General features: G+C 39.1%; 1 protein-coding gene across 11 annotated transcripts in view; it reads right to left on the reverse strand.

The window, feature by feature from the left end:
- Positions 1 to 15503, reverse strand: part of BBX (BBX high mobility group box domain containing) — a 274540-nt gene that overhangs the window by 84548 nt on the left and 174489 nt on the right. For all 11 annotated transcript variants that reach the window (XM_032350051.1, XM_032350053.1, XM_032350046.1 and 8 more), the window contains 2 exons: positions 15301 to 15471; positions 9368 to 9607 (listed from right to left, as the gene is read on the reverse strand). In XM_032350051.1, coding sequence (XP_032205942.1) covers positions 9368 to 9607; positions 15301 to 15462 — 402 coding nt within the window. In that variant the 5' untranslated portion in view covers positions 15463 to 15471. Of the gene's footprint in view, positions 1 to 9367; positions 9608 to 15300; positions 15472 to 15503 lie in introns of those variants that run through there.

Genomic DNA, 15503 nt, shown 5'->3' on the forward strand with positions numbered 1-15503 from the left:
CTTTATTAAATCAATACAACTGTTTCAATCCCCTAAGCTTGCCCTTTAAAATGCTTGCTCTATGTGTAAACTAATTTAGTATACATTCCAAACAGCTTTTTATTTATGCAACAGGAAAAAAGATTCTTTTATCCTTGGTATAACAAAGTATATATAATCCAAATAAACTTTGCATTTTTCCCACTTTAAATCATTTAAATGAAAACTGTACAATAGGTAATATAATGCAAGTGTTAATAATCAATGGTTTAGAATTATCCCCCAATTATCTTAACTCAAGTTTTTTCTTTTTAAAGATTTATTTATTTATTTGACAGAGAGAGATATCACAAGTAGGAGAAAGGCGGGGGGCGGGGGGGGGGAGAAAGGAGGGGCAGAGGGGAGGGCGTGAGGCAGGCTCCCTGCTGAGCAGAGAGCCCACTGCCAAGCTCAATCCCAGGACCCTGAGATCATGATCTAACCCACTGAGCCACCCAGAAGCCCCTTAACCCAAGTTTTCTGAATAAGCTTTAAAAACCACAAAACAAAAATAGAAACACCTAAAAGCTGTACTTCTGCATTTTGCTACATAGGTACATGTATAAGGAAGGTAAGCACAAAATAATGAAAAACACAGTTCCACTTTTCTTCCAAAAATAATTAAATTAAGGATGCAAGGCCAGAGCCAAACTAGAATTTACCATCACATAGCAGAATAACTCTGGAGGCATCAAATATGATATAAGAGACTCCCTGCTCTGGTGCGTTCACCTGTATGGGGGATTTACACACTGAGCTGAAGCAGACAAATGGCCTCGCCTCCTGTCTGAAGGTGGAAAGTGACAAATGGTAGGGTGAGGTGAAAATGGAGGAACAGACACAGGCATCATTCTTGTGTCCCAAGAAAAGACACACGGGCTGGTTTGTCAGATGAACAGTCATCTGGACAAAGGTCACCGCTCCATAAAATGACGAAAGACTTTCAAACAAATTAACACACTTGTCATGAGAAATTTTTAAAAATTTGGAATTTTTAAAGAAGTCCCGGTTGTGAAAGATGCTGGATTAGATGACAGATACCAGTTAAGAGCATGAATTAAAGTCTGCCTTTAACTGTTTACAATCCACAATTTTTCACACAAACATTCTTTTTTTTAACGCATGGTTCATCAGCCTTCCCCTAGTTCAGGCACAAAAGATGGTCTTCCAAAGAATCTGTAAAAACAGGGAAGCTCACTATGGGCTGAAGAACAGAAGTTGAGAATATGGCCTGGAGGATGTGGGGTTTTATAGAAAATAGAGCTGAGAATTCACTAGGAAGGTCAATACTCTGAAACTGGATTACAGTATTAATCTCTCAGATCCAGATCCTTAAACTTAATGTAAATGAGCAGTAACAAGACAACATTCATTAGCTCAATCAGAAATATACTGAGCAAAAGCATTAAGAATGTGGGAGAGAGAGAAAAGAGTAACACACAGTTCTTGTCCTTTAGGAATTTAAAGCTTCCATGGCGATGTCATAAATTCACGTAAAGACACTCTTGGACACCAAGTGAAGGCAGAGGCAGAAAGAGCCTCAGGGTATGAGGATGTCTCTCTGTCCTTGGAACTGGACACCTCATCAATCACTTGCTCTGATTCAACTATAAGAAACAACAGAAAAGCTTAATCATTTGTTGTGATGAGGTTATTAGGAAAAGGATTACAGAGAAGGCTGAGTAAGGGAGAAACGGAGAAAGAGAAAGACTATATAGTAAGAAGCAAATAGCTGAGTAAAACCGTTAGCATTCTGTCAACTATGTGGACTAAAATCCATCATTACAGAATTTAAAGGGCCAAAGAGATGGCCCCATCCATCTGGATCTCTAGGGCAGGGCTCTTCACGCTGAGAGTGAGAGGGAAACTTGTTTTTATCCAGGAACATCAATCATGGGCTATTGGTCCAATCTTGTAGATAAATAACCTCTTGCTAAAAAATACTGATTTTCAAAAATCTTCCATTAAAATAAAAATTCACCTGATGGTTTCCATTTTTTTTCTTCAAAATTTCCAACTCCCAACTACCACAGTACTTAATTAGCAATACTAGTAAGTGTTATTCAGTAATGGTTTAAATACACACTCTGTCAAGGTATTTCATCTACCTCATATATGACAGTGAAATTATTATATACCAAAAAACAATACTCCATTTATGTTAATCTTTTAAAAACTGGGTCTCAACATTAAATACCATTCTGAATCCTTTGTAAGAATGAAAATCTGACCTTAAAAAGCACTTTAATGTAAATGAAAAGTATATTAACTGTTCTCCAATGACTTGTTTTTAAGGGGCGGGGGGCACATCTAAAATCCAGTAATATTGCTAGCTATTATTATGATCTAGATTTTCTCAACAAAGTGAAAAGAGAATGGCAAGCCTAGTGAGGTCCAGGAGTAAGGAACACTGGAAATGTCTATATAAATAAAGACAGCTGACTCTGGCACAGATATATGAAATGCCACCATGATTAAAAACAAACAAACAAAACACAACCTACCAGAACCACGAGGAGAGAATATAAAAAAAAGTATCTGATTTTTAAAAAACAGATACAGCACATTTTTTATGTTGTGACTCTGCAGGGGTGTAAGTGAACCCTTACATAATAAATTTTGAGACAGCTGTACCTCTTCACATGGGCAGCAGAAATCACATTATACAAGGGTGAGAAGAGGAAAGGGCGAGGCTTGACAAGTGTCACTAATCTGTACTTTCTTAGTTTGAGGAGCTTTAAGTCTAAAACCATTCATTTAGATAATAAAACTCGATAGCACTATCTGATCTGAATTATTTTTACTAGGTACTTCTAATAGGCAGAAAATTAGACTGTATTATGTGACAGAACATGGAATTCAGTTTATGGTTTTGACAACAAAAATATTTTAAGCTATTCATGAACCTGCATAACTTGCATGCTAAAAGCTAATCTAATAAAAATTATATATTTCAAAAAGTGACTTGAATAAGCAGCCAGGAAACTGTTTGGTTTCACTATGGAAAAGCTATAAAGAAAAAACTGAGTTGGCTGTAGATAAGATTACCTAAAATGGCTGTAAGGATTGCCATGGCAGCAATAGTTCATTCTCATGTATAAATTTTTTTAAAAGGACAATTTTACTCCCCAATTTAGGTAAACCAGGAGAAAAGTCAGTTTAATTAGCACTAATAAAAAAAAATCAAATTTCACAATTTCCTTTAAAACGTAATTTTGTTACCTCGGGGAAAAGCAGACAGGGATCTTGGGGGGGGAAAAAAAAGACCTATCTGTATTTCTGAGAATGTATTAATAAATTCACATGTTAACTAATTTGAATTGTAAAATGTGTAAGTTTTCTTTTTAAAAAAGTGTGTTCGCTAAGGTTTAGTGTTTTCCTTAAACATTTCATGCTTTCTCCTTACAAAATAATTTAGAGCATGAATTTATAATTTTTCAAACCGTGCAAAAGGTAATTTTTATCTATATCCCTTGAATGATAACCAATTCTAAACTAATCAAGATTTACTACAGTAGCAACCTACAGGATACTGGTATTAGGTCCCTCAATCAATCCAAAAAATTAATACCTGAAACGAACACCAAAATGAATTTTAAGAGACTCAGTTTAAATTCTCCATGTATCCCTGTGGGATCTACTTTTCATCAGAAGCTATGGCTTCCTTATAAAGTCCTTATAATCTTATTTGATTTGAACATTTAAATCTCAGTGTTTACTAGCTAACTGGACTGGTGTTTCTGTAATCAAGTAGTTCGCTCATTGGGCTGAACGTCTCTCATTAGAGGTTATCAATCACACTGGAGTATCTGCCAAGTTAGGCAAAGGATATAACTAGCTTTGTTGGTTCTGGGGTTTGGGTGTTGCATTTCAGCAGCCCTTCGCTGTGTTAACAGGTCCTAATAAAAATAACTAATCACTTTGTAGAGAAGGATCAAATACAAACAAACTTCAGTTTGCTCATCAAGAAAATGACAAAAACTGCCACTGGTAAAGCGTTTTAAGCTTGGTGGAATGCTTGCATATACCGCTGCCTTAACTGCATCTTACTCAACCCCTCAGAGGGCATGGCGGGCATCCTGACACTCTACAGAGGTGGGAACTCAGAAAGGTCTGAGAAGGGGGAAAGCCAAGCCCGAGAACTCAAGCTCTTCTACTATTAACTTTCTTCCTTGGATAAAGTCACTGCACTATTCTGGGCCTCAGTGTCCTCAGGGTCTTCATCTTTTGCTGTCGGGGGGAAGAAAAAAATCTACCTCCTGGGATTATTTTGAGGACTGAATGAACTAGAAATATTTATAGAAGAACCCTGGGCAGAATACAGCAATATTCAAAAACTAACTATTACCATCTCAAAAATAAACACTTAAGTATTTTTTTAAAATACAATAAGAAAGGGGCACCTGGATGGCTCAGTCAGTTAAGCATCAGCTCTCGATTTCAGCTCAGGTCATGATCTCAGAGTTCTGAAACTGAGCCTCAGGAAAGGTTGTAAGGTCAGCAAGAGCCTGCTTGAGGATTCTCTCTCACCTTTCTCCCTCTGCCCCTCCCCCTTTCAGGCTCACACACTCCCTCTCTCTCAAATAAACAAATATAATCTTTAAAAAATAAAATAAAGGCAGTAAGAAAGTCCTGATATCTGGAACATGGGGACTGGAAAAGGTCTCAAAAATAAGACCTCCCAATGAGCCATGGAGTCTTTGGTTTTACTGTCCACATCCCCTCAAAGTAGTGGGGCACCTAGTAAGTCATACTCAGAAAATCCCATATAGAGTAAGTCATGTCATTAGATGTAGCCAAGAGTGGCTGACAGAGGACGGCAATGTCAACTAACAGCTGAAGGTGGATCCGAAAGACTGACTCATGGAAAAGCAAAGAGGAAATCCAAAAGAAGATTTAAGAATCAATTATGGTACGAAGAAAAATGTGACTATATCTTAACTGTTCATAAAGATCTTGCCAAATCACAAATTATAAAATAATTATTGTTTGGAAACAATGGTTTGAAATCTTCAAAAACATTCAAAAGGCAATCCAAATGCTTAAAGTAAGGAAGTACATAAACAAAACTTTAAGTAAAGTTTCAGGATAAATATACAAAATAAAATGTTTAAGGAAACAGCCAAGTTTCATCTACCTGGAAATCACTTATATGTAACAGCAGTTCTTCAAGGATACTGGAAAAATGAGGTGCTACTCTAGTTTAGTGGTGTGCACGATGCCAAGGCATCGTCCTGTAAGAACACAGACGCTGGTTAAGTGTGGTATGTGTGATGGGAAACAAAAATTCCCTAGAGTTATAATATATGAGAAAACAAGAGTCTGCCTTCTTTGGAGAAGAATCCATTTCTAGTAAAGCTAAAGCAATGGAATAAATAGTTCAGTTTTATCTTTAAGAAATACAAAGAAGAATTAATCACTAAAACTCCATGGAGTTTTGTAGTGATGAGTATCTTTCCTAGGGTATTGATGGCAACAGATACAAAAGGCTATTACAGTTACCTTCAGGTTACTTTTATTGCATGTAATTCCATGCTGTTTTATTGCCATACAAATGAAACTTCCAACTTGTCAGCATGGTCTCATGATTTTTGTCTTACATCATCATTACCCATTAGTGTCCTACACATATCCTAGGCTCAGGGTAAAACAAACTTTCTCGTTCCTGAAACTTATCCTGCTCTTATCCCTGCTTCCACTCTGAATACTCTACTGACACCCAGGACAGGTTCTTTCAACTCCATAAAGCCTTTTCTGAAATATCTCCACTAATACACACCCCAGCACAAGCAGACTTTTCCCATTAGACCTGTGACATTTTATTGCTACCATTTTTACCATAATTACTTAAACCTCTTACCTTGCAGGCATCCAAGTGAGAATCACATAGTAAAAAAATGCTAGAATCAAACAGGCAACAGTATCCCAGCGCCACAATGTGTGACTGGTCAAGATACCGACTCCAAAGAGCCTTATTAAATCCCCGCTCTGAAGAATGGGGACAATCATAACTGACTTTATGTGTCTGTGCTTCTAAAAAACATCAAGCTTGGAATGAACTTATCAATCAATAAATGCATGTGTTCTGCCCTATGCCTCTCATCCTACAAAAAAGAAGGGAGGGAGTAATATAAAGTCATTCAAAATTGTTTTGACTTTCCAGATCTTCTCCTCTCCTTGGCACCTACTCTACTGTTCCAGAAAAACTAGGTAGGTGATCTTCTAAACTGACTTGTAAAATGATTAATTCTGATCAGTAGTTTAAATGATAGGCGGAAGGTTTCAGCAATATCCTAGGCAAAAACGAAGATTTCTGTTCCTGTATTTTTAAGAGTGAGAACGTAGTACATTAAAGGGAAAAAGTAAGGTTGCTCCTGCATCTCCTACCCTGCAGTCCCACAGTCAGAAGTCAGAGCCTGGGAACATCCACAACCCTGCACCATCACACGCATTGCTGAATTTAAAAAAATGACCCACATTATAGCCTTAAGATGGTATTTTTTACATTACTTATAACCAGTTATTGCTCTAATGAGATTCATCAGACAGCATGAAACCCTCATTCAACCTTCCCCTCCCCCCACAATGCAAATGAGTACTGGGCCAACAATTCAAGAAACTGAAAACAAATCCCAGAATGGCTGTTTGCGCTCACCAAATGCACTAAAAGATAATGAGGAGCAAGACAAGCATCACAGAAAGCTTTAACAGGTTAAAATAATAAACCCTTCCAGGCTGTATTACTGATTACTCACTTCTTTTAAGAAAATATCTCTTTTTAAGTATTCACATTCACACAAAAAACTATCCTGAAAGAAGACTATGTCTTATTCCTATAGAGAACATAATCAAAATCTGGTGTTTGAAATGAAAACGTTACAAAAGTTTTAAACAAAAAAAGACTGCCTGGGTGAGAGAACCTTGCGGAGCCAAGACCTCATTCATCATTAGCAACCACCAACAGACATGGTACACTGAAGCCCCTCAACTAAGCTTTTTTTTTTTTTTTTTAAAGATTTTATTTATTTATTTGACAGAGGGAGAGATCACAACTAGGCAGAGAGGGAGGGGGAAGCAGGCTTTCCACTGAGCAGAGAGCCCATGTGGGGCTCGATCCCAGGAACCTGAGACCATGACCTGAGCCAAAGGCAGAGGCTTGACCCACAGAGCCACCCAGGTGCCCCTCAACTAAGCTTTTTGTTGCTAAAACTGACGTTGCAATGAAGACAGCACTATTAATACAAAAAGCACCAGCACAATGGCCTGCACCTTAATTTCAAAACCATGTAGTAAACACATTGAATAAGTATCACTATGACTAGAAACCAATTATATCATGATTTTGTAAGTGGCTGAACCCTCCACACCTGACTAGAAATGAGACAGCATTTCCTAACAGCAACTGTAAACAAGGCAGGTTGCAGGGTGGAAGACCCCCCCCCCCCCATTTCTGGCAGATTGCAGAGGCCACCTGAACAGACTTCATTCCGGGTGCCCCATTGGCAAATACTGTGAGCCTGATTAAGTAATTAGTAAGAGATTTCCTGTATGAAAATAATACTTCCTCTTCTTAAAAGTGGCCACCTATTGGGTTTGTAAATTAGCAGTATTTAAGAAAAGGCAAACAATGTACTTGGGACAGGCTGCGTGTTATCAAAAAACAGCAATTCAAAACTGAACTCAAGTGTTTAATTATAGGAAGCTAATGTGGTTCCCTATGAGGTTTCAGGTAATTGTTTATTTTATCACATAAGCATAGGACTATAAGAAAAATCTAAGGCTATTTAATGGGAAAATGCTGTTAATTACTATGACGCTGAAACATTTAAAATCATGTAGGTTACTGGAATTGATTTTAAATTTTCCAGATACCCAGGGGACCTGGCTTGTTCAGTCCACTAAGTGTCTGCCTTCAGCTCTGATCATGATCTTTGGGGTTCTGGGATGGAGCCCCACATGGAGCCCCCAGCTCAACAGGAAGCCTTCTTTCTCTCTCCCTTTTCCCCTCCCCCACGCTTATGCTCTCTCCAGCTGGCTCTCTCAAATAAATAATATCTTTAACATTTTTTTTTAAATTTCCAGATACCATAACATAGTCAAAATCCTATCTTTATTAACAGCCAACTCACAAAGTCTTATGTGATCATTAATTACATAACAACTAGGCTAATCATATACTCTGGATTCAAATATCCTTTAACACTGAATAAGAAATTTTTATGTTCCATGTTAGCCTGTTAAACAACTCAATAAAACCACAGCAATTAAAAGAACTATTTTTTCACATACTGTGATGTCTAATAAAATGTGTCACTTGAAACTCTGTATTTCTGTCCCCTGCTGGTTCTTTTCATAAAACTTAACCAAACGTTTGGGTGGCAGGGGTTTTCATGAGTCAAGACTGTTTGCAAGTTATGATACTGAAGGAACAATGTGAGAATTACTTCTTTCAAGTTTAACCACAACACTATTGCTTTGCTTTTCCTTCACTTGCTAAATCCATTACACAATACATTTTAAAAGCATTATGAACTCCCATCAATTTCAGAGTAATTCAAAAACAGACTGGTGGACAATTTTTGAAGGAATTCAGCCCCTGCTGTCAGAACTGATCCAAGTCCCCACTCTGAAGAGCTTTCCTGCAGGGAGTGCTTCTGCCTTCTGCACATGCGTGCACATATCCTAACACATCATGTTTCACTGCCATTCATTCCTTCACTGGTTTTAAATTTTCATGCTCCACTACCTATAAAACAGAAATAAATCAAAGTGCATCTCTTAATAACTGTATTTATTACAAAATACAGAATGTTAGAACTGAAGAGATGTAACTTTTTGCCCAATTTCCTCATTCTAAGAATATTTTAAAAAACAACAAACAAACAAACAAAAAACAGGCTGAAGCCCAGTGATTGATGTAGATACTGTAACAAGGTTACTTAGTGTTAGAACTAGATGAAGTCACTTTCTTCCCATGACAGAACTAGAGTAACGTAAGATTGTTGTCTTTACCATGGACATTCTGACAGGAGAAGCTGGGTTCCTAGAAACCCCATTCATAATAAATAAATAACTATTCATAAAAATCAGCCCCTTATATCAATCTGTAGAGTATACACAATGAAAAAACCTGGCAAATGATTACTCTTGGCACCTCCACCAGCATCTGGAAGATGGACTTGGAATTCAGGAATAGGAACATAGCTCTTAGGTTTACAAGTTAACACTTGATTTATCCCAGGATTCACCTTTGCGCTGTTACACCTTTAGTAGGGACTCCGTATCTGAAGACTGGAAGTATGGGATTGCTTGCTCACAGCCAACATAAAACCTTGTCATTGTAACCTACCTCCTTGGCCATGTCTGTATATTTCTGCTTTTCCTTTGGATCTAGCACAGCCCACCAATCAGCCAGTATCTTGGTAGCACCTCGGTTATCAAGCCTGGGGTGTTCCTGACGTACAAGGGAGCGATGACGTTTGCAAAACAAGAGAAATGCATTCATTGGTCTCCGGGCTCGCTGTTCTGGTGATTCATCATCAGTCTCACCAACATCTTGCTCTAGGCCATCGGCCCCAAGAAGTTGCACCTATTACCAACCAAAGCAAAAGCCAGATGTTTAACAAATCCTGGACAGTTTTGCTTTAACAGTTAGTTTTGGTTTTCAAATTGTGTTTTTTTCTTAGCTCCATCTAAACAACTTCCAAATTGGAAAAGAAAATAATCAACAACCACTATTAGTAGTTGGTAACCAACTTACAATGTATTCTGCTTAGTTTCTATAGCAACCTGTGCATGTCTCTATTATAGCACATATTATCATCATGTTATGACTGCTTACATTTTTTTTCCTCTCACTAACCAGTGAGTTCTTTGAGGACAAAAGCTCTTTTACCTTTACAACCACAGCATCTAGCTCAATGTCTGGTATATATATAACATCAGTACTTCACTGCTCAATAAATATAGAAACCCATTCTGTGATATATGGGTCTCAAGAATAACAACAACATTCACAAAAAATACATGAATATTAGCTATTTGTCCTCATTAGAAAGTGCTTATCTATAGTTTGTAATATGAAAATGTTTAACATGAAATAGGTAATAAAAATTTAATACAGACTATTCCATGTTTTATGCACACAAGTGGAGCCTCCTACTATAAAAATCAAAACAGACATTTAACATTATTTGAAGGAGGAACTACATAGTTAATATTCACGCTTATAAATATCAACCTTTCTTGTTTACTGAAATACTATGATGAGAGGAATAAATTCACTCAGGTTTAAACCTTCAAAATCGATTCTGAATCCTCCCTTTTCCTAAGCATTTCATTCAACTCGAGGTCTTCAAGAACTTCTACAAAGTGCTAATCCTGCCCATTCCATCTGTGTAATCGTCATTTCCAGTGTCCTAGCCTATAGCCTAGGCTTTCTGCTTCTGATCTCCTACACTGCTTCCTGCACATGGCTGCAGATAACCCTGATCACCAAATCTCAGGATGTATTAGGACTGTTAAATATCTTCTAAAGTGAAAATATGATCCTGTGCTATTTCTTGGAAACAGTGCAACCGTGAACAGAAGTCCAGAAGGCTTATTAAAAGAATCTCTTTAATTTCTTGTTTCACAGTTAAAATCAAGGATTGGTTTTTAGTTGTTAGTAATTGTTAGTCGTTGTTAATCTGCATTATATAGTAGAGCCTAAGTTCTTCAACTTGAGTGGGCAGTGGAATCCCTGGAGGTCTTGTTAAAACAGAGATTGTTATGTCCCATTCCCAGAGTTTCCAATATGTAGGCCTGGAGTGGGCCTTGCTTGAGATTTTGTATTTCTAACAAGTTCCCAGGTGATACTGATGCTGCTGGTCTGAAGATCACACTCAGAACCACTACTCTAAGACAACCACATTCTTTTATACCATGTTTACTGGGCAACTGCTACAGAAACTTGAGGACAAATCACTAGCTTAATCCAACTGGGTATGTTTAAAAGGTCTCTTAAGTTTAAATTAAGTATGACAAATACACTTAATTAACCATTCATTATCTTCAAACAAAATAGTACAATGGAACAATCTTGAAGTCATAGCTATACGATTTGGAAATACATGAGAAATCATTATTGGGAGTGAAAGCTATAGATTCAACTTCCCCATTATGTATACAGTTATTAGCAATGATTTGCATTTGGGGGGATTATTTATTTAGCATTCTGAATCTAAGAAGCTATAGAAAACTCAAGGCATAAAAAGTATATTGTGTAGGTTGAAGAAGTAATTACAGTTTCCCTTCAGAAAAGAATAACTTTTGATTCCATTTCTAAATTATAAAACTCAAGCCAAGAACTGGAAAAAAAAGATAAATAAGACAAGATCCTGGACGAAGGAGCTTACTGTTTGGGGAGGAAAGAAAGATATAAAAGCGAATGAATTAGAAAGCAGTACCATGATGATTACAAGGAACCAGTGTGATAATGAAGCACCAGTGGATAAATGAGAGCACACTGAAGTCTCCCTAGAAAATGTGCTGTCTGAGCTAAATTCTGGAAGATGAATCAGAATGTGTCAGGCGGGCAACAGGGAGATACAGAAAACTAGAAAGGATTAAGGCTCTATGACTACTAACTGATAAACAGTTCAGCAGCACTGGTACATCTAACATTAGAACACAGATCCAGGACATGTGGCTGTAAAAGTAGGTATGGATGTACTTTATGAAGAATGTGCTCTGTCTTACTTTAAAAAAAAAAAAAAAAAAAATCATACTTTTAATCCTATGAGTAGCTATAGCCTGTTTAAAAAAAAAAAAAAAAAATCTAGGGACAACATAGGTTATCATATTTTACCACAGATAATTTTGCCAAATACGAATATATAAAAAAAAAAAATGTTTTCGGAGCATCTGAGTGACTCAGTGGGTTAAGCGTCTGACTTTGGCTCAGTTTCATGATCCTGGGGTCAGTCCTGGGATCCAGCTCCAAGTCAAGCCTCTGCTCAGCAGGGTCTCAGCTTCTCCCTCTTCCTCCGCCCCTCCCCCTGCTTGTGCTTGCTCTCTAAAATAAATAAAATCTTTTTATTAAAACAATATATTATTTATTTATTTGACAGAGAGAGAGAGAGAGAGAGAGATCACAAGTAGGAAGAGGTGGGCAGAGAGAGGGGGGTAAGCAGACTCCCCGCTGAGCAGTGAGCCCAATGTGGGGCTCGATCCCAGGACCCTGAGATCATGACCTGGGCTGAAGGCAGAGGCTTTAACCCACTGAGCCACGCAGGTGCCCCAAAAATAAATAAAATCTTTAAATAAATGTTTGTAACTACTACTTACTGTGAAAATTATTTCATTAAATTAACTAACCAAAAAGTAAATACGCAAATGAATAAATAAAATTAAATAAAAGTGAAAAACTGTTTAGACTTCAATTTTTCTTTCACCAGTGGCCAAATAATACCTTGTAACAAATCAACACAAATACCAGACCAGGGTATGGAAACCACAGCTAGATACAATGGAGAGCCATGGGTGGTTGTAAGCATAGGAAAGACATTTCTAGATCTGTATTTTAAGATAACTCCTGTCAACAGAATAGAACATGAATTACAATACCCAAAGTGTAAGCAAACAAAACCAGAGGAATCATTTAAGAGACTATTCCAGCTGTCCAAGTAAGAAAGGAGACAGGGCTCAATGAAGGCCATAATGCAGAGAAAGGGGAAATGAGAACAGAAAGAATACTTATTTATGACACAGAACCAAGAGAGTTGGTGTGCAACTGGACTTCATAGTTAAAAAAGGAGAGTGCTGGGGCGCCTGGGTGGGCCAGTCAGTTGAGCATCTGACACTTGTTTTCAGCTCAGGTCTTGATATTGAGGTCATGGGATGGAGCCTTGAGTCGGGGTCCTTGCTCAGAGTGGAGTCTGATTAAGACACTCTCTCTCCATCTCCTTCAGCCCATCCCCTTTACTCTAAAACAAATAAATAAATCTATATATTTAAAAAAAAAAAAAAAAAGTAAAGAGTGTTTCTAGCTTCAGTGGCAAGACTCCTTCATACACAACAGAGAATGCTTTTTCTCCAATGAGAGAGATGAGATCGAGTGGGGAGCAGAACAATTTGTACCAGAGAGCCTAAATTCAAGGTGGCTGTCATCAGAGAAGTCTTGGTTGGGATAATGAACTGAGGTATGAATACAAGGAGGCAAGACTAGGAAAGTGGATGAGATCACCATGTGTGGACTGAGAAAGAAGGGAATTCAATCACTTCATTCTTTCTCTTATTAACTGTTTATTGGGCCACTGACAGGGATGAGGCACTCTTCTAGGTGGTGCAGGTAGAGCCATGAAGCAGAAGAGTGGCACAGACAGCCTTCCATTTGGCAAGGATTCCTCTGGCTGCTCTGCTGGGAAAAGACTGTTGGAAGGGCAAGAGCAGAAGCAGGCAGAGGCAGAACACACTGAGCTGCACCAGAAACGGTGGTGGCGTGGACCAATGAGGCCATGGCGGCCTTGCTAAGGAGAAGTCAAGCTGAGAACACACGTAGGAGGCACGGCTGAGAATCTTCTGATGGCTGGATAGGAGACCTGAGGCTGAGAATCTTCTGATGGCTGGATAGGAGACCTGAGGCTGAGAATCTTCTGATGGCTGGATAGGAGACCTGAGCAAAAGGAGAGAGACCAGGCTTCTAGACTGACCAACATGAAAGCTGGGGGTCCCCACTTACTGAGGAAGGGAAGACGCAGGAAGGTGCACTTCAAAGCTTCATTCTGAACACATACAAACTGAGGCTCTGACCTAAGATCTAAGTGGAGATATCAAGTACTAGTTGAAACCACAAGTGCAGGGTTTAAGACAAAGGCTCAGACGGTGCGAGAAAGTAAGAAGCCCAGGGAACACCAATACCTGAGGGCAGAATCATGGAGGGGCATCAGCTGAAAGAAGCTAGGAAGCTGTGGCTGGGAGAGAAAACAGAGATCCTGGGACAGACAGAGGAGTGCCTGCTACGGGAGGAGTGAAGCAGGAGACCGCCTCAAGGACCACGGGACAGACACTGTGTCAGAATGATCAGATCGGGATAAACTTGGCAGTTTCCTCACACAGAATTAATAACACTGGTTTCTCTAGAAAAGGAGAGGAGGAGGAAAAGATGGGCAAAAAGTGAAGCAAGTGTGCGGGTGAGCAGAGGAAGCTGAAGGAGTCACTTCCGGCAGCCTCCATTTTCTATGTAAAAGAGTAGGAAAAGCTCAGTGAGAGAGACCGTAAAGGGTATCCAGGTAAGACATCTGAGAAACAGGAAAAGCAGAAAACATGGTTTCTTGGAAGCTGACCCAAGCCTAGAACAAAAGACTGAATGGATGTCAAAGGCCTGAAGAACACTAAATCGTGTTTATATTAGTTATAGTGACACAAAATATGTACTCACTGATTCTTCTAATGGCCATACATCTATTCAAAACCTGCTCTGTGCTAGGCACCAGGTCAAACAGGAGGACATTTGGGGCAAGACTTTGCTCTTAACCCAGCTTACATTCTAGTCTGGCAAGAAAGACATACACAAGTACACAGCTAAATACAAGGTAAATGGTAAATGCCAGGAAGGAAACCCCCGAACTTGGAATGCACTGGGTGGGAGAGACACCTGCCACGAGGAGGTCCCATCTCTTGGGGCGGTAGTCGTTGTCCTGAAGGCTGAATGGGGCGGAGGCCAAGACTTAGGAGGAATGTGTAGCTTTCTAAAGTCACCTGCCTAGTTGTGTGACTTTCTAAGAACTGGCTCAAGCATGAGAAGAGAAGGGGGGATGGGGAAGACCGAATGACCAAGGAGGCTTGGTAGGGGTGAGGAATGCCAGATGCCATGAAGGCTGAGGCAGAGGTGAGGGCCTGGGCAGCTCTAAGGCTGCCTTCAAGGTTAGACCGAAGTCGAGGGAGAAACAGGAAAAGCAGAAAACATGGTTTCTGAGGAGCCACGGGGTGGGTGCCAGGGGAGCATAACAAATTTTATGAATTTCCCCCATTTCCTCTGCATTTGAGTATTACTATTATCACCAGAAAATCATTAGCTAATTGACAGAAAGACTATCGAAGACGGCTCTGTTTCTGTCTCAACTACTAGGAAGTACAGATACCTCAGGAGTCATCGGTATCTGCGGTAAAAAAAAGTAAGCCGAGTAGTTCAAGAGGATTCAAGTTACACAGACTTTTAGAAATGCATCATTCTCACCACCCCTGATCACTGTCGTTTCTGGAATGAACAGTCAAAACTTCTCTATTAAACAGAAGAATTACCTTATCAATATCCTCCTCTTCGTCTTCCTCCTCCTCCTCTTCTGAAAAGTCCAGCAGTTTCTTTGCTAGCAGTGGGTGCCACTGAAGACACTTGCGTTTTGGTCGTTTTCCAGCCCTTTCTCCTTCTGCTGAATGATCTTTATTTCTATTACTGCCTTTCATTACTGTGACCTGTGGTAAGGGAAAAAAGGGAGAAACAGAGA

Source organism: Mustela erminea, chromosome 1, assembly GCF_009829155.1.
Source record: "Mustela erminea isolate mMusErm1 chromosome 1, mMusErm1.Pri, whole genome shotgun sequence".
Taxonomy (NCBI): Eukaryota; Metazoa; Chordata; class Mammalia; order Carnivora; family Mustelidae; genus Mustela; species Mustela erminea.